This window comes from Amblyomma maculatum, chromosome 1, assembly GCF_055883805.1.
Source record: "Amblyomma maculatum isolate TAMU_Amacu chromosome 1, ASM5588380v1, whole genome shotgun sequence".
In the NCBI taxonomy this organism is placed as follows: domain Eukaryota; kingdom Metazoa; phylum Arthropoda; class Arachnida; order Ixodida; family Ixodidae; genus Amblyomma; species Amblyomma maculatum.
Genome location: NC_139344.1, coordinates 279,970,509 through 279,988,545, shown reverse-complemented (window position 1 = coordinate 279,988,545; position 18,037 = coordinate 279,970,509). Strand labels below are relative to the sequence as shown.

Below are 18,037 nucleotides of genomic sequence, written 5' to 3'. Positions count from 1 at the left end.
TTTTCCTATCTATATTTATAATACCTATCTACAATTTCCTATCTATAAGTGAAAGTTGTCTTTAATGTTTTGTGTAGCCTTTCTTCAATTTCCAAGCTGCATAGGAAACTGCAGCTTTAGGACAATACAAGCCAGCAAACGAACACTGGAGTCGTTAAGGTAAAAGCGCCGCATAATGTACGTGAAACAGCAATTCATGCTTTAAGTAAAGAAATTTTTGAACTTCTATACATGGCATATGTGCACCCTAACCACATTAAATGGACATGGTTATGAAGTGGAACCTTAATCAAGATTGGTAAGAATTTGTAAAATTCCCAGACTTCAGAATTTAGGATGCTGCAAACACTCCCACACTACTATGGAAGATAGGAACCCCTAAGCGCTGCCCAAGTACTGCTGATATTGCAATTGACATAGTACGCTGCGTGAGCAGTGGCTGCACCGCCATGCATAAATCATCAGTCGTATTTGAGCCGCATGACAGCTGCACATAGCAAAACTTGCACCAATTTGGGTCTTTCAGGCAGTCGGTCAATGAATACACCACCCATACCACAGTCAAGAGAACAGCTATGAGCACTCGGATGCTAGCTTGTACAAGAAAAAAAAAGTTGAGGTGGTATGAACTGGCACCCACATTATGCCCAACCACGCTGCAAGCCGCCCATTTTTGCGGCGCACTTAGCAGATGAAAATGTGCTTTCGTCATATTGTGACAAGGCTCGCCTACTACATTCATGTTGTTGGTTGGAATCTGCATGCATTGAATGTGGGCGATAGTCGTATGAAAATGCGTCGCAACATTGTTTAAACGCCACTTAAGGTAGGATACATGAGCCGGTTGGCGCTACTTGAGCCAAGGTACGCAAAAAGGGTGCAGCAAAATTAAAGCTCGGACAACGATGACAACAGCCCTTCCATGAACCCGGAAGGGCGTTACTCTGGGTGACAATCTGCGTAGAACCCTCAATTTCCATCTCGTCTGCGTATGTGACCTGGCTATAGCATTTCAGAGTATAACCTCGGGGTCACCTACGAACTTTTGGGCGAGGTGCATCATGAACAAGTGCAGGAGGGGGCACCAATTATACTTTCCTAAAAGGTGTACATATTAATGACATGTGACGTCCCATCTCAGACCTTGAGATGTGTCCTTAGGACATGCGCTTTGTTTCCCGGGGGTGTCATGGCCACCCCGGCAATGACATTTTCTTTACTCGTACACTACTCATCTATGCTTGCATCAGGCTGCTAATGTAACCTTGCCGCCTAGCTCAGCACATTGACAGTTTATTTCGGTTACTGCACCGTACGTGCACTGTGTTTACAGATGCCAACATCAGAGAAACACGACAGGGATAAGGCACACAATACCAATTATAGTCTACACACCCTGAAGTAAATTTTTGTCAACACGAATACATATATATATATAAATATATATTGTAGAAAAGCTGACACAGCGCCGACACAAACGATGAAGCCTGCTAGGTCCTTCGCCGATCGGCAGTCCCGCTCACTGGGAGCTTGGTCGGACCAGAGATTGTGCTTTGCAACTCTACCGCCGTCTCCATCCCTTCAAACAGCCCCAATGAACTCCTCTTCATTTAGTGGAGGTTCTGGGTGTAAGTGTTTACGGGCAATTTTGTTAAGACAGCAGTAGTCAACGCAAATTCTTATGGAGCAAGGAGTTGCCCGCGGTGAGTCGAGTTGAGGTCACTGGCGACGGAAGACTGGAAAAGGTCCCAACTCGGTAGTTCGGAAGAAGCTGTAATCAGTATTAAGGAGGCTACGTGGGCACGCTGTGGAGAATATACCTCAATATCAAACGGTGAGATGAGGTCAGCAGCTTCAACACGGCCAAGGTATCCGCCAAGAAGTAACGGGACCGCAGCAAATGACGCATTCGCAACAACCATGTCGGCGGCACCGTAGTTAATGTCGATGACAGCAAAGGGTGAAGGTGGCAGCGAGAAGCAAGGAGCACAGTCGCGTCAAAAAAGAGGTCACACACACAGGAAGAATCACAGCACAGTTGGGTGGAATGTCGGTGTCGTCAGCGACAACAAGTTTGGCGCATTGTCCAGAATCGCATCACCGAGCACAAAGAAGGCGACGTGGGCACGGGCGCAATCAATAACAGCATTGCGGCGAGCCAAGAATTAGGTCATGCAAGCATGAGGCACGCACTAAAAAGTCCCACAATGTATTAGACTGCTGCGATAACAATACACGCTATGCAAGCAGCAGACGGATCAACGGCATCGGCGCTGGCGGTGCGAAGAGAGTCCAAAAGGCGGAGCGGTGACTTTATGAAGTGAGTGGCAAAAACTTTCGGTAATGACGGAGAGAGTGGCACCGGTATCGACAAGTGCAAATGCACGAAAACTGTCAACAAAAACTTCCAAGAATGTTCGCCGGTGACAGACGAGGACTTGTAGAAGAAATGTGTGGAGTTCATGCCCCAGGAATTGTGGCTGCTACTTGCCACGCTGCGACAGCGAGCAGTGCAACGGAATGTGCTGGCAGCCCCACGGGTTGTGCATCTGTCCTGGAGATGTCACCGAAGGTGGGAGCAATATGTCTTACGGATAATTGTAGTCAGGCATAGTGCGTGTAGGGACAGAACACAGTGTACGGCGACAAGCGGGCGACGTGGCCCGGGGTACCACAGGCATAGCGGATAGGCTGTTTGTGTTTTGTGCGCCAAGGATGTAGGGAGCCGGCATTCATCGAAACTGTGGAGGAACAGACGGTGGCGCCATAGTCTGCACGTACGCAAATGACTGCTGCCGCAACAGGTGGGCGGTAATTTCGGCATACGTGGGAGATATCTGCACTGGCACAGGTAGACACGGCACGACAACAGGGGGGCCGTAACTTAAAGGTGCAGGAAGATGTGTGGGCTGCAGTAGAACAGGGTCAACATGAGCTGGCACAGGCTCCGGCTGGCCAAAACTGGGAAGTGCATCGGCCGCCTCCTGCATGATGGTGTGTCGGATTGTAGGGAGTAAGTAGCTAGGCTGTAGACTACAGGTTTGGGCCAGACAAGAATCCAAGCTGCCGGGCGACCTCGTCTCAGAGCAAATTTTTGACGTGAGCCAAAAGGTTGCTGCTCACAGCCAGGCCAGAGATGGATGCGGCAGGTGCGGAAGGCGATGAGTGCAGAGGCATTGCTTGCGCAACTCGTCGAAACTTTGACGAAGGTTATAGACTAAGGCCACTGTGGTGGGGCTCTCAGCCAACATGTGGAATGTATCGTCATCAATGCAGTCATCATGCCGAATGTATCGTCAATTCATTATGTTCTTAATCTTATTAGCTTCATCCATAGAAGGGTCGACACACTTGCATAAATCAAAGACATCTTCAATGTAACTTGTGAAGGTTTCACCTTCCTGCTGAGCTTGCACACGCAAGGCTTGTTTAGCACATAGTTTCCGCACTATGAAACGACCGAAAACGTCCGTGAACGATGCCTTGAAGGTAGCCCAAGTTATACCCCTATAACACGAGCAAATTTAATGTCATTCGTATCGAATGACATTAGCATCTAATGTCTAGGTTCGAATGACATTCTTCATCGAATGAGTTTGGGGAACTCATTCGCATTCGATCGCGAACCGAATGTGTACTCTTGACGCCAGATACGCAGCAGAAACAAGTAACGCAACAACATATTCTGCGCGCATTGAAATTTAAAAATTATATTTCTAAAGTTTTGTTTTAAAACCTGTTAATTTAGGTGTAAAATTATTAGCACCGCAGACTCTCGCGGAACGGCATTGCTCTCGGTCACAGCAGTGGTCCAGTAATGGCAGCGACTCACGATCATTTTGGGCTCTGTGTTCCTTGGTAACCGCATCTCCCCGTATGTTTATCTCGGAACTATTTAAAGTTTTGACTGAGCGCCTCACAGTTTGGACGCCAATTGCATGCTCTACGTGTCTCCGTGCGTCTCCGCACTGTGTATCCGCGCTCCGCTGTGTTCAGCCATATTGTTTGTTTACATATTTCGGATTTCTGGGTGACTCGATACTTGGCTTGGATTTTTATGGCTAAAGTGCTACAGCACAGCCAAAAGTAATGTTTTTCGCTTGAATTATCGTACAGAAATGTTTTGATCAGCTTTAAAATGTTACATAGTGATTTCAAACGCCTTTTATGCGCACTGATGCTCCTTAAGTGCAGCATTTTTTGTAGCTGATCGTAATTGCTACCATTTGCGAATGACATATTTTACCGTGTAGCACCGAAAGAAACCGAATGACATTCGATTCGAATGACATTAAATCTGCTCGTGTGACAGAGGTATTAGTATGTTGGCCTCATGATTCTAATACCATAGGTTAGCAACATTGCTCAGGTAGAAGATTGCGCCAATCATCATGTGGTGACCCCAGTTGTTATGACGACTCCCACGCTCGTACGAGGCCAACCAATCTTCAACGTCCTGGCCGCTTTGCCTGCTGAAAACGGCGGGGCCTCGCTGCATAATGGCACCGTAGCATGAGATGAACTGTGAAGGGGCTGCCAAAGACTGTTGGCCTACCTCATTTGTCGCCATGGGTTTCGTATGGCTGCGGAGCTCCACAGTGATCGTCCTCCATGGCCAGTGACCCCGACCAGAGTCGGCGCAAGAAACTCCTTGCTTTACTCAATGGGTTCCGTTCTTCGTTTGACTTTCAAACAACTTCCTTGGGCCCTGCGGCCATGGTTGTTCACCACATCGACACCTGCAATTATGTGCCTCTTCGCCAGTGCCCTTACCGTGTGTCGCCTTCATAGCGCTGTGTCATTGCTGAGCAGGCCGATGACAGGCTACAATGTGGTGTAATCCAGCCTTCTAGTAGTCCGTGGTACTTGTGAAAAAGAAGGATGGCTCCATAAGAATTTGCGTTGACTACTGCTGTCTTAACAAAATTACCCGTAAAGACTTTTACCCAGCACCTCCACCAAATGAAGAGGGATTTATCGGGGTTGTTCGGAGGACTGGAGACAGCAACCGGTGACAAATCTTATCACAAGTGGTCCACGAGCCCTTGAATCCTTGCCCCACAATACATCGAACCACCACAGCTTATCACCCTCAAACCAACTGCCTCACAGAAAGGGTTAACCGAACTCTTGGCGAAATGCTCACCATGTACATTTTTTTCTGATGACTCTAATTGGGATAAGGTGCTTCCGTACGTCACCTATGCCTACAACACTGCTTCTCAGAAGACGAATGAATTTTTCCCGTTCTTTGTTATATGGTCGTGAGCCTCCTGTCTGCTAGACACCAAACTTCTCTACTACCCAGACAGTGCAGAGTACACGTCTTTTTCTGCTATTGCCCGTAATGCTGAGCAGTGCCGCCAGCTGACTCACTCATTCACGTCCACCATCCAAGATCTTCGCCGACATGAGTGATAACGGCAAGCCCATTTTTTACTTTCCTACCAATACCCTCATTTAGCTGCCTGTTCTGGCCGATTCGGAATTCTCTGCAAAGTATGCCAGCAAAGTGGAGCCGGCAATGCCTTCTTCGGACCCCCGTTGCCACGAGCGAGAAGTTGTACAAGTCAATCTCCTAAAGCCATACTACGATCCTCTTGTCCCCTCACCTTGAGTTGCCAGGATGGCTCACTCTTTTCGCCGGGGCAATTGTAAAGAAGATGACACCACGCCGACACAAACAACGATGAAGGCTGCTGGTTTCTTCGCCGATCAGCTGTCTCGTGCACTGGAAGCTTGAGCTGGCTTGGTTGGACCAGAGATTGTGCTTCGCAACATGACGCCTTGCGTCACCGGTCAACGTCTCCAGTCCTCCGAACAGCCCCAATAAGCCTTTCTAAGGCTTTCGAATTCACTCTCCAATTTCACGGAAGCGCTGCAGCCCCCGACAATTATCCGCGCATCGAGAAAGCCCATGGCGTCATTGAAGCCATTTATCGACCTCGGCTTCAGCAGTGCAGCTGCCCATCTGAAGCGACATTTACTTGCAACATAGTTTCTTGCTGCTGTCGTGCCGCGCGATGAAAGCACGCTAGCGGGGGCAGTCTCTGCTAAGTGCACCGCAAAAATTGTGGCAGGAAGCATGGTCAAGCGCCTTGTATGCATGCCACTGACGAATTTTGCAGCAAAGGCCTGATCGAAAGGCAAACTTGCGTTCATACTCCGCTATAGAGATAGATGCTTACTGATTAAAGCAAGAAGGAATATTACAAAACCAGCAACATGTAAAACTCAAGAACTGCGAACCTGTCAGAAACATGAAGAAATAACAAGTTGTCCGTCGCAGTTCCAGTACCTGCATCCATTGAGACTCAATAACAATGGGTCGTTTTTTAAGTTTAGATATCTTCCTTAACTGGACATTTCGGTTCCTGAACACCATTCTGCCTCTTCATTAGCGTGTTTTATTGCCAGCTAGCGTTGTTATTGCAGGAATAAATGCCTGTTAGCATATGTTGTCCCTTTGTTCCCAAGAGTACAGCCAGCAGTGGTCAGCGCACGCTCGGTAGCGCACACGTTCAGTGGGTGGAGTAGGCGATTTGGACTGTCAGCCGCGACTAAGCGGGAAAAACGTGTTGATCCCCTATTACAACCCCACGTTTACACACATTACTATCAACAAGTGCTTGGCTTTCAATCAAGGAACGTGAGAGGCCTGGCAGAATGGCACATAAGCCACCCAGGACATAGTTTCCTTTTTAAAGGGCATATTACGTAATGCAAGCAGAAACAGCATCTACAGACCAACAAGCATGAGTGACAGCCAAAACAAGAACTGCAGAAATATAGTGAAAATTTAACAGCAGGCCAAAAAACAGACCTACTTATGATATGCCTGGCCTGATGATAAAAGGATGGCAGCCTTCACACAAAAACTGGGAAATCATTGAAGCCAGGCATATCATGCAATTAGGTGAAAAATGTGCTGGTGACCCATCAATCGCTTTAACAGATAATGGGATTAAATGTCTTGGAACATGGCATGTGTACTGAGTTGTCATGACTTGGTTTTTGGCATCTGATTTGTGTGGTTTGGAGCAGCCTAGCATGGGTTTTTATTCCAATGTTGTCTTCAATAAGCTTCAGTTGCGAGTCAGCGCTTGCCCTGTTTGCTTTTTTGATCTTCATCCTCGTCTTTAGCGCTGTTTATGCATTAAAAACTTAAACCTTGCCATTCTTATCAATGATCTGCAGCCAATGAAACAAATGCTATTTACATCTGATGACAGTAAACCATGCAGGTTGCACAGACAGTTTTGTAATTTTACAGAGCACTTTGTACAGTACCCTCAGTAAAACAGTGAAAAGGCACTATTTAAGGAATATATGAATAGTCAGAAATACCTGTACAAAACACCTTTCACAGTGCTAGAGATGCAGCCTTGGCTATAACCTATCCTTCGTCTCACAAACAATTTGCAGCACTGCGAAAGGCAGAGGAGCCTTTACAATTGTGCTCCTAAGTGCCCCTCGCCCCTGCGCACTATAATAGAGAATTGTGTTCCTACTGTCACCCCCACAAATTCGGGGGGCGTGCGGCGCCTAGGAGAACAATTGCCTGATTGATCCTTGATTGGACCGGGGTGACTCTGCCTTCCGCAGTGCTGCAAACATCTTGTGAGACGAAGTATATTCTACTTGTTTGCCCGCTTTGCATTATTATTCCACTTTTATTATTCCATCATGAAACTCATGAAATTCGATGAGATTAAGTCAAGGCCAAATTTACACTTTACGAGTTGCTGAGGTAGCGTACACACTTTGGCTGAAAAGCAACAGGTGCAAATTGTCAGTCACACAATTCAGATTTTTTAGCTTTGCAACCGAAAGTCGCAACCCGCCAACCAATCAGCAATGCAGCTGCAGTGAAAGACGCACATTCCACATTTGACTTTTTGTAGCCAGTAAATAGCAAAGATCGACAGCTAGTTAAATGAGACCAATTCAGAGAAGCGACCCATAGATTGCTCTTTCAACTACCAACATCGGTACAGCTAGTCATACACCCTTTGCGACTCACAAGCAAACTAGTGATTACCTGAGAATGGAAATTTCATTCCGCGTTCACTCTGCTTACAGCTAGTACAGACAAGCCTACAAGTGTGAAAGTAGCCTTGTTTACCTTCACCAATAAGCTAGCTTCGTTACCATGCCACAAACAGAAACTGCAGCTAAATAAACGAGACAACTATCCGCAATGATGGCACCACCCACAAAGGATGTTTTAAGGTGAACACAGGCTGCCAGACATTATGGCAGCTACAACAGTATGCACATTGACAAGAAAACTACACATACTATAATCATACCAACATCTTGCCACCGTATTTAAGTGCCTTAAAAGCATGAGAGTCACAACAGAGGAATTACCTGCTGACATATGTTCCGGTACTGGAACAGACCTTCCTTCGCGATGTGGCTCTTCTTGAGTTCCACGCAGAGTTCCAAGTACTGCTGCATAATTGGCTCGTGCACTTTTTGCCATGTTCGATGCTTTCTGCTCTTGATGACATCGTAAAGAGCATCCAAGGCCCGATGTTTCTTTCCAACATCAATAAATTCTGGAAGAACAAATGAACTTCCAAATCCCCAACTTTACTAGCGTGCACTCGAGTGGTGCATTTTTAAGCAGCAACCAGATATCATGCATGACGATCGGAGACTACCTAAAGGGAATGCCAGAGCTCGTGAATCGAGCTGCGTGGCCCCCTTTTTGCCACGCAGCTCGTTTCGACAGCCGTCGCGTATGCGGATCACGTGTAGTAAATGAGGTTGTAATTCAGAAAAATCATTCCGTCGACGTAGGAATCAGTGACATTTGCGATGGCAACGAACCAAGGAAACCCAAAACTTGAAGTAAAAACAGGAGAAAACACTTGCCAGTGCTTTCAAATAAACTTCCCCCGGAGAGTGAAAAACCGGCACAATTGGTGACAATCGAAACAAGTACATGAAACGCAAACCTATGCCAATTCCTTCACCATACACGCGAACAGTAACATGCCTCCATGTCCTTCAGGTCTACATCGGGACGTCAGGAAACATTTGAGATTGTCAAAAATGCGCATGCATATGCCGCAAAAGCAGTAGACGAGCAGCCCATATTGACGTCCACTACCTTACCTCGTGCTCGCTTGAGCGCGTTTTCAGGTCGTTGAAAGTAAGTCGGCATGATGAGTCACGAAACGCTATACCATCTGAAGCACCTACAGAAAAATGTTACTTATCAAGCACGCCGTTTTACGGGCGCCTCACGAACAGCACGTTAACCACCAAGCGCAAAATGGCGAGAAAGGGTCACGTGATAAGTTTTTCATTCAGTACGGAACTATTACTAAACAATATTAAAATTTATTTTTGTAATTTAAGAACACAAAAATTTAAAAAAAAATTAATTGTTTTATTTATAAGTATCTTGCGTGTTTATTTTATTTTAAAATAGCGTACTTTAGATCTAGTATTAATGTTGCTTGTACTCCCTTTTAAAACTTTAAATTATGCCAAAACTTTGACAACATAACTGCGTTGGGTACCTATATTAATAAATATTTTTGAAAGCTAAAGCGAAATCAAAAGTTAGTATTTTCGAAAGCTTGACTTTTAGGGCACTAGTTTTCAGGGAGTGTACATAGCTAATAGAACAGCTTTGTGCCGCGCCCTGCCGTCCGCTATCCGAGTCACTTTGAACGGTAGCTGTTCGCCTCACAATCGTGCGTTGAGTGACCGTGTTCGTCGAACGGTAAGACGGTTCTTCAACAGTAGCCAAGTTGTATGCTTTCTCTGGTTTGCTTAAGAATTGTTGCTGTTTTATCCGATCATCCTTTTGGAACTGTCTGAAACTAACTTCAGGCTTAACTGGTACAGTTAACGCGACTGCACAGGGCATATGGGAGAGGATAGAAAACTCCAGGTGAACGATCATCTTGGTGGACCAGTCATCTTAATATGTGAAAATGCGACCGCTTTGGCATTTCCCGACATCGAGCTGAGAGAGCGGTGTGCAGAATTGTTTACCGAGTTCAAATTAAGTCACTCACGCGCGTGCGCGAGGCGCGGTTTCGATGGGAGTCTTGCGTTAGACGCCATGTTCCGCAGCTTTCGCGCACGCCGCTTGGAAGCATCTGAGCTGCCGCCACTGAGGCGCTGAGATATGTCGAGTTTTCTAATCAAAATTTTAATGTTCGTACCTAGCTATTTCGTTACCTTTTTGGTGACTGCGGAGAACCACATAACTTTTCTGCGTCATATAACTGCGGTACTTCACTGTATCCGCATCAGCGGAGACGCTGCGAATGTGCTGCACTGCACTTGATGCCCCTGGATGAACCGGGATGCCGAAACGACTTCTGTCCACGCCTTGCTGCACTGCCACAGCTGCACATCCCATTTCTGGCGCCGAGCCAAGTACATATTTTTTTTTTTTCGAAGTCCTTGTTTCGTGGCGATTCCTAATGCTCATTGACAATTTGTCTCGGCAGAAACAAACAAAAAAAAAAAAAAAAAACAAAAAAACTGGGCAGATCAGTGATCGCGCCTGAAGGACTGTCCTCTCCACGTGCAACGACGTGCCACGCCTATTCGCCATTGAGGGCTATACGTGCGCGTTATGCCGCTCCACCCAGGTGTCAGGCTATCCTGCGTTCGCTTGACCTGATGCTGCCATCGACCGTGAAGCATCGTGCTCCATCGGTCTGTTTTTGAGAATGGATGGCGAGTTTCGCAGAGACCGAAAGCGCTTAAGCGATGCAGGGTTGGATGCGAAGTGCCGGATAGTTTCTCCTGCCCCTCACAAGTTTTTCTCTGCTGGTGGGCCCTGCAGGTCCGCGTGCTCACGTTCGCCGGCATAGTCCCCTCTGTTCGGGCGCGGTTGCTTACCTCTAAAGAACTAAAGCGGTGGCTGTGTTGTGCGTGCTGTTCGCTCAATATTTACATAGTAGTAGCAGGAGCAGTTTCGCGTTGGCTTTATTTCTTTTGCTACCTGTTGTTCGACTTGGTTTGGCGTCCATTTACGCCATGTTTAAACCACGAAGCCATAACATCTGTCATCTGGAAGTGCACTGAGCCTATTAAACGTATTCTAGCACGTATTAAAGGCAGGGTTGAGGTCGCTTGTGGTAGTACCCAGCATATTTCTAACAGCTTATTTCTTTTGTAGTGCCTCTTGCGGTCATTTCTTCGGTTAGGTATAGTTGAAGATATCTTGTTTTCTGCTGAAATTCTGTTATTAGGCTCGTAATTGAACCAGTAGCCCTTCTAAGGGTAGCGAGATGTTCTGCCCGCAGCGTGGTTGTATTTAGTCTATGCCACGGCGGTAAAGAACTAGCTCTCTTCATGGGTGACCGCGCGAAAGTTTCACTAAGCGTGGCTTTAGGGAAAGCAGAATGTTAGATGTCATTCTTTTTTTTTTCTTTAAACATGGGCGCTTTATAGATAATCACATCTAGTCACTTTCTGACATGTCAACATACATTATAGTAACTTGAGAAGGGTGGGGCCGCATAATCAGTGTGCGCGCGGCATTTTAAAGAGAAGACGAATATTGTGGATGTAGTTGTCTTTAGTACTTTTTAAACACCTTACCTTTGCAATGCCCTCGTTTCAAAGCATGAAGGAGCTTTTGAGTCAAGACATTCCTACATATTTGGTGGCATTTTTCATGCTTGGTCGTGCTTGGTAGTTTGTCTTATGTTAAATTTTTGACATTAGGGCAGTACTGTGAGCTAATTGGGGAGAGACCAAATTAAGCTGTTTTATCTGCTTATGATTTGGGTAGGCATTTTTGTGGGGTGTGTATGGGTCGGTGCGGGCTTTGATCAGAGTTAAGTTTCATCATTGACATCTAAGCTATACAATCATTTCTTGGGAGCAATCAAATGAAGTAAAATGAAATGAAACTGCGTCCTGAACCTAGTCAGGTGCAAGGAACCACATTTTGTTCAGTGTGCTTTAGTGTCTTGTATGAAGATACTGTTAATACTTCAAATAATCTGCCAGCAACTCATCTGCACGAGCAAGCTGCTGCTAGATCACGACTCAAATTTATAAGTAACATCTTGTAAGTACTCGGGCATTGCTTCTTTGACCTCTCCTTTTGTAATGTGTGATCATCGAGTTTGATGTTGAGAGAGCTCTCTACCATTGGTTTAATGTGCTAAATGTCATGGAAAAGTTTGGGGGGGTTTGACAGTCAGTCCTCAAGGTGGCGCTTTGTCGCCTCCTCTGCCCTTCTCAGAAGTTGACAAAGTTACTGAGGGCTTTTTAAAAAGCCTCCGCTGTTGCTGTTCGAAGAGGATACAGGCTGTAGTTGTGGCCACCCAATGACAGCATGCTGGCTATTTTCATCAGCCGTACTGCACCTTGGCCATGGGGTATCCAAGGCTTCTGTGTATTTATTGGTCTGGGTTGTCTTCATACGTGTTATGCATCTATGTGCCACAAAGAGCAGGCTACTGCCTCGCATATTGTCATAGATGGCCTCTTTAGCTGTCGATGTGCCGTGGACTGGACTACGGATAAGCGGATGCTGTTAAACCATTCCCTTTTGTATCAGGGGATTGTAGTGTACTGGAACAGGTCATTAAAATGAATAGAAATTAGAAAGGGGAAAAAAAATTGAGGCTTTAGGCTCACTATTGTCCTTGCAGTAGTCTGCCACCAGATATCAAGGCAGTGCTTTATTTCGTCTGTATTTGCATTTGCTGTGTGTCCCTGTTGCCACAGTCCATTGACCATCACATACACCTCCATGGGTGCCAAGTGGTCTGCACTGGGGGAGCCTGTGAGAACAGTTATTAGGATGGTTGCAAGTATGTATGAGATTTGCAGTGTCGTGCCCTATATACTTTTATTTTCAAGTGATGGTGGCATACTGCAGACTGAGCAAAAAGAAAACATAAAACTGCTACATTGCACCAAGCGGTGTTGTTTCATGCAATACACTCCTGTCTTGAGCCTGCCCAAATCCAAGTGCATCCACCAATGAAGTGATGGTGTCAGTTTTGGAGTCCCATGCAGCCAACCTCCACGTGTTGCAGTTTCCTCCACTGAGCTACAGAAAGTATGTTCTTTCTGAAGGCTGGCTGTGAACATGCCTCCACCAGCTTCCATAGAGCTGAGATAGTAGACTCTCTCAGTGGCCTGTTTCTTCTCAGCATAAAGCGCCAGAATTGATTTCTTTCTGCCTGCTGCATCAGGTCATGAACCTTTGCCGTCGACTGATTGTTGGAGCATGCAAGAGACATTGATGTCGATGTGTATTTTAGCCGTGGCCTTTGAGTTAGGTTGCCGCAGGTTCATAAGTGTGACTGGCCAAATAAAAAAAATTACCAGGAAAGATCAGCAGGTGCTAGTTTTGAGACGCAAGCATTATTATTCATGTGTCTTGTTTTAAGTTTTTGTCATTGTTCTAGACTTCGGTCTGAGACGACTGCATCAGATGCATGGCAGTGTGGTTATGCTCCCCAGTCACTGTAGGTAGTTTTTGATAGCGCCAACATAGTTGCAGCTGGCACTTGGATTCTAGAAGTCCCACAGAGAAATAATGGAAATGATGCTTCAATTATGGTCAGCACTCTGTATCCTGCAGCACATGCATTTGCAACCAATCTTGTGATGATGATGATTAATGTGCCAGTTCCTAAAAACATGTGGTATGTGGACTATGCCTTGGCTCGGAGAAGAAATAAAAACATACAAGGAAAGTAAAATACACAGAATTGGAAAGCACAGATGCAATAGCCATGTCTTGTGCACTGCATGCACGCTTGTCTCTGCTTTGGTGCAGAGTGTATACGTGTGATCATCCTGCCTGGGTTTGGTTTTGTTCCTGGTAGAAAGCCAGGGTGATTTTTGCCTCCATGTTCACACACAATGCATTCAGCCTCTGGAACTCATTCTCTCACCTCGACGATTCACTTGTCGACCGGGTTGGCTGCAATGGGTTAAAAATGCTAACTTCTTGCTCTCCGGCTCTATGCTCGTTATGTTCAGATTTATAACCAACATTTCTTGTACCTCGGGATTTTTTACTGTTCCTCTCTTTCGCAGTACTAGTTTCCTGGCCTTGTCCCCTTGTTCTGTGCTGTTAAATTTCAAATAATGAATTGCCTAATTTTGATAATTCAGTTTTTTGTAAGCTCCTTTCTTGTTTTTTCAGCAGCTGTCATTCAAGTGAGTTATGTATTTAGACGATAGCTAGAGCACATACTGCAACTAAACTTGTTTGTATTTAAAAAATGAGATGTCACAAAATATTAACACATTTACCTTTGCATGCTCCTATGATGCGGGGAAAAAATTCCGAGAGCACTGTGGAATATACACTGCAGAAGTGTGAAAGCCTGAGCGTTGCTGGTGCACGTGGTGCATCATGTTTCCCCTCATCATTATTAACTAAATGCAGCATCATTGTCATTGCTACTATCATCCTCACTGTAGACAGAAAATTATGATGTGTGTTTCATGATCCCGAGCATGGCGCAGTTGGTTAAAGTGCTTGGCTGGGGATCTGAGGGAAGGAGGTTCGATTCCCAGTAGAGGCCAAATTCTTATTTTTCTGATGACGTTAGTGACATCATTTGATTAACAGCTATAGTGTGAACAAACGAACGCCGACAGTACGAGCCATTACAGGCTTTCGCCCTAAAATGAACAGTGTAGATTATGAAAGCTTGTGAATGTAGTGTGTGGCCTTAGGCGAAACAGTGTTTGCATTGTTTATTAATTTGCAATGCATCAGCTATTCTACATCTTCTTTCAGACTAATTTCTGAGGGCTTGCTGCGATGGAAAAATGGCTGAGGTATTTAGCTGCTGAGCTTAATGTTAAAGAATGAAACCTTGAGTGCAGCAGCCATTATTCATCCTGTTGTGTCAAAACGGAAAAGCTTCATTGTAATGCTGCTTGTTCAGAATCCCATGGATTCGAAATGAGTCTTCATTGCAGTGCACCTCATAGCCTATGTGCACCTTCTGTGCATTCACTCCTATATGAGACACTATACCATTATTTAAAAGGGCTCACCTGGCATTCTTGAAAAATGCAAACCTGTGCTGAGTTTGATTTCCTCACAAGGAGTTCATGTTCCATTTGTTTCATTTCCAGTTTCTTTGGCTGGTAAGGCCTAGCAAAGATCGCCTGATCATGACATATTGTCGGTCGAAGAGGTGGCGCACAGAAAACACCACAGTTGCACGTGTAGCAGTGAAACGCAATGTCCCAAGCACAGTTCTCTTACAACCTCCATAGTCCTCTGCTAATTCGTTGTTGCTTCTTTCAATGCAGCCAGTTGCAGGATCTGGAAGTGCATGAATGTGCCCATAGCAGCAGTGGTGAATACTGAAGGTGTCAGCTAGCAAGTTCCTCCTATTGTCTGCCAAGATAGTGTTGTTGGGCCAAGGAGTGCGCCACCAACTCTTCCATGGGGAGAAGGGCTCCATTTCATGCTTTGTGTATGTTCTCCTGCAGAGTGCCATTTATTCGATATTATGGCTTATCCTCATTGCTAAGCTCTTTTTGAGAGTCTGATCACAAAAACCTCGAGGTTGTTCTCCACCGCGGCATCACGCAGGCAGTTGGTCGCTGGCCTATATACTGGGAGTGGCACCAGTGCTCTGGCCACCGCTTTGATGGCTCCCCAGTGGTGTGAGCTTCTCAGTGTCCATGGGCTTGGAGGACTATTGCTAGACTAAAAAAGTGTGGATCACGAGCTAAAATTGTAACCTCGAAATTCTTTCTAACGCTTTCACATGCCATGTACACATTTGTCTACAAAGTGAACTCGCAGTTTTTTTTAGTGTCCAGTACTTAGCAGTGATTTCTTTACTTGGGATACCTTCGTATAAGAACAAGGTTATTATGCCATATAGCAAATAAAGTGAATATTTCATGATGTGGTGTAGTAAACAGGATATCCGTTTATTTTCCATTTTTGTACATAATTCTGCTGGTAGTAACATTGGGTTTTTTCTGTTCAAACATAATTGGGTGCTCGGTTATAACTCGTGGCGTTTTGGTGTTCAAATTTCAGTTAATTAAAATGCGTTGTATAAAATTTTGCACAAGCTTTCAAAGTATAAACCGCTACGATTTTGCACTGAAAGGGACAGAACACTGACCAAAACATGTTGCAAATTTATGGTGGTAATGAAAAGATCTTGACTCTGGATGTATATAATGAGCCCTCTTGTATTTAAGCCACAGAGGTTTATAATTTTAGTCATTATACACCATGTGACCGCAATTCGGAAAAAAACATTGATTTTCCTAAGTGCACAGTGTGTTTTTTTTCTTCTTTCGGGACAGCTCGTCGTGTTTTATTATAGTTTGCGCTCTTACCAATGCACCCTTCAGTAAAAGCAGTGCTCCTTTCTCATGATGTGCTTTTAGAATTGTCACTAGGTGGCGCCTGTGTTTTGAATTTCTTTGTTGCAAGTATGACGCATGTGCTGTATGTGGAAACTCCAGTGAAACAATTGACCATATTATACTCGAATGTAATGGTATCTATCCGGAAGTTGGTGCAGGCGCAATCACTGTTCCTGAAGCTCTGGGCTTTAGAGATAACAGTGGCCGGGTGAATAAACCGGCGGTGGAAACTAGCAAAAAGCGACTGGAAGATTGGTGGCTTAAAAGCAGAGAAGTGACATAATGTTAGTAATGTAGGAACAAAATTTAATAAATAGAATGGTGGTTTAGTTAACCATTCTAAATCAATAATTAAGATATAGGGAGAAAAATGAGCATGATAGCTACTGCTACCACCCCGTTTCAAAGGGGACGCTCCCATATTCCATCCATTCCATCCATCCATCCATCTTTTATCAATTGGGGATCACAGACCGCTATTATGGTAGACAAGTCGTATGTTCCAGGGCCATAACAGCCTTCAGTATGAAAAGTTGAATGGACACTGCTGTGCATTAAAATTGTCTAATTGTCTGGTGGGTGAGATTTATATTAATTTTCGGTACATCACTTCTGCCGATGTTCAGTCGTTGTCGTGATCTCTACTCCTCGTTTTCATCATCAGCCTACATAAAAATGGGCACGTGGACTGGTAGAAAAAATTTCCTAATATTTTTAAGTGTCTTAACAAAACCCTTTGGAATTGACCGCTTTAGACAGGAAGCTGAACATTGCACCAAAGGCAAGAATTGGGACTCTTGAGATCATGTGTTTTTCTTCTAGGCTTACATATACCGTTCAGATGCGAAAATAATTTGTTTTGATGAAACCAAAATATGGCATTTGGAATGGATTGCAGGAAATGTGGTTATCTTTCTGGGTACTGGGCAACTCATTAAATGAAACTGCGCAGAACCTGCAGCGGCTTTAAATTAATTCAGAGCCTCCTACGCCGCCACCCTCCCGCCACCACTATGGCAACCTTTATAGCCACTGTGCTGCTTTGGTATGTTAAACCTCTGTATTTCCAATTCAATTTGATGCTTTTAATACATTAATGGGGGCAGGGCCTTCTGATCAGGGATGCACTGCATTTTGTGTAGGTGGCTGGTTGTATAATTGAATGTAACAAGTGAAAAAATATTTTCTTGGTAGGTTTTTGCTCATGATTGGCCAGTGTGGTTTGCTGAAGTACTTAAAATCGTGACCATGAGATGCACCTATACAAGTATTGAGAAAAAAATTTTTTTTGAGTTGAATATTGAGCCCAATTACCAAGGAGAGCATCGAAGCAAGATATATGAGAATAACTGCACAGTTATTTAATTCACATTTTTCATCCGTGTCATTATTCAAGCTTGGCTCAAAGTCTCTGTGAGACACCTGTTGCAATGGCAGCAGTTCTAACAGTCCATGGTGTCCTGTAATATTCTACTGACAACTGCTTTTGTCTTGGGAGCAGGTCTTTGTTTAGGTGACAAGAAAATAATTTTAGCAAAGCCCCCCTTTTGCGGAGACATCGTGATTGTGAACAGAGCATCACTGCTGATGGCATAAGGGCGCCTTGTCTTATAAACCCAGGTGGTGGACGGGGTTATGTCACAGCCAGACAATCAATCTTCAAGAATTC

General features: G+C 44.9%; 2 protein-coding genes across 10 annotated transcripts in view; one reads left to right on the top strand and one right to left on the bottom strand.

The window, feature by feature from the left end:
- eIF3a (eukaryotic translation initiation factor 3 subunit a) overlaps window positions 1–9,312 on the bottom strand; it is a 42,540-nt gene extending 33,228 nt beyond the window's left edge. Inside the window, exons 1-2 of the mRNA XM_084591438.1 lie at window positions 9,127–9,312; window positions 8,374–8,564 (exon numbers count right to left, since the gene is read on the bottom strand). Coding sequence (XP_084447564.1) covers window positions 8,374–8,564; window positions 9,127–9,175 — 240 coding nt within the window. The 5' untranslated portion in view covers window positions 9,176–9,312. The remainder of the gene's footprint in view (window positions 1–8,373; window positions 8,565–9,126) is intronic.
- Window positions 9,313–9,607: 295 nt separating this feature from the next.
- hts (adducin 1-like protein hts) overlaps window positions 9,608–18,037 on the top strand; it is a 128,580-nt gene continuing 120,150 nt past the window's right edge. For 8 of the 9 annotated variants that reach the window (XM_084591432.1, XM_084591436.1, XM_084591435.1 and 5 more), the window contains exon 1: window positions 9,608–9,742. The gene's annotated coding sequence lies outside the window, so the exon portion shown is untranslated. Of the gene's footprint in view, window positions 9,743–15,285; window positions 15,453–18,037 lie in introns of all 9 variants that reach the window. The other variant, XM_084591430.1, reaches the window with a different exon arrangement.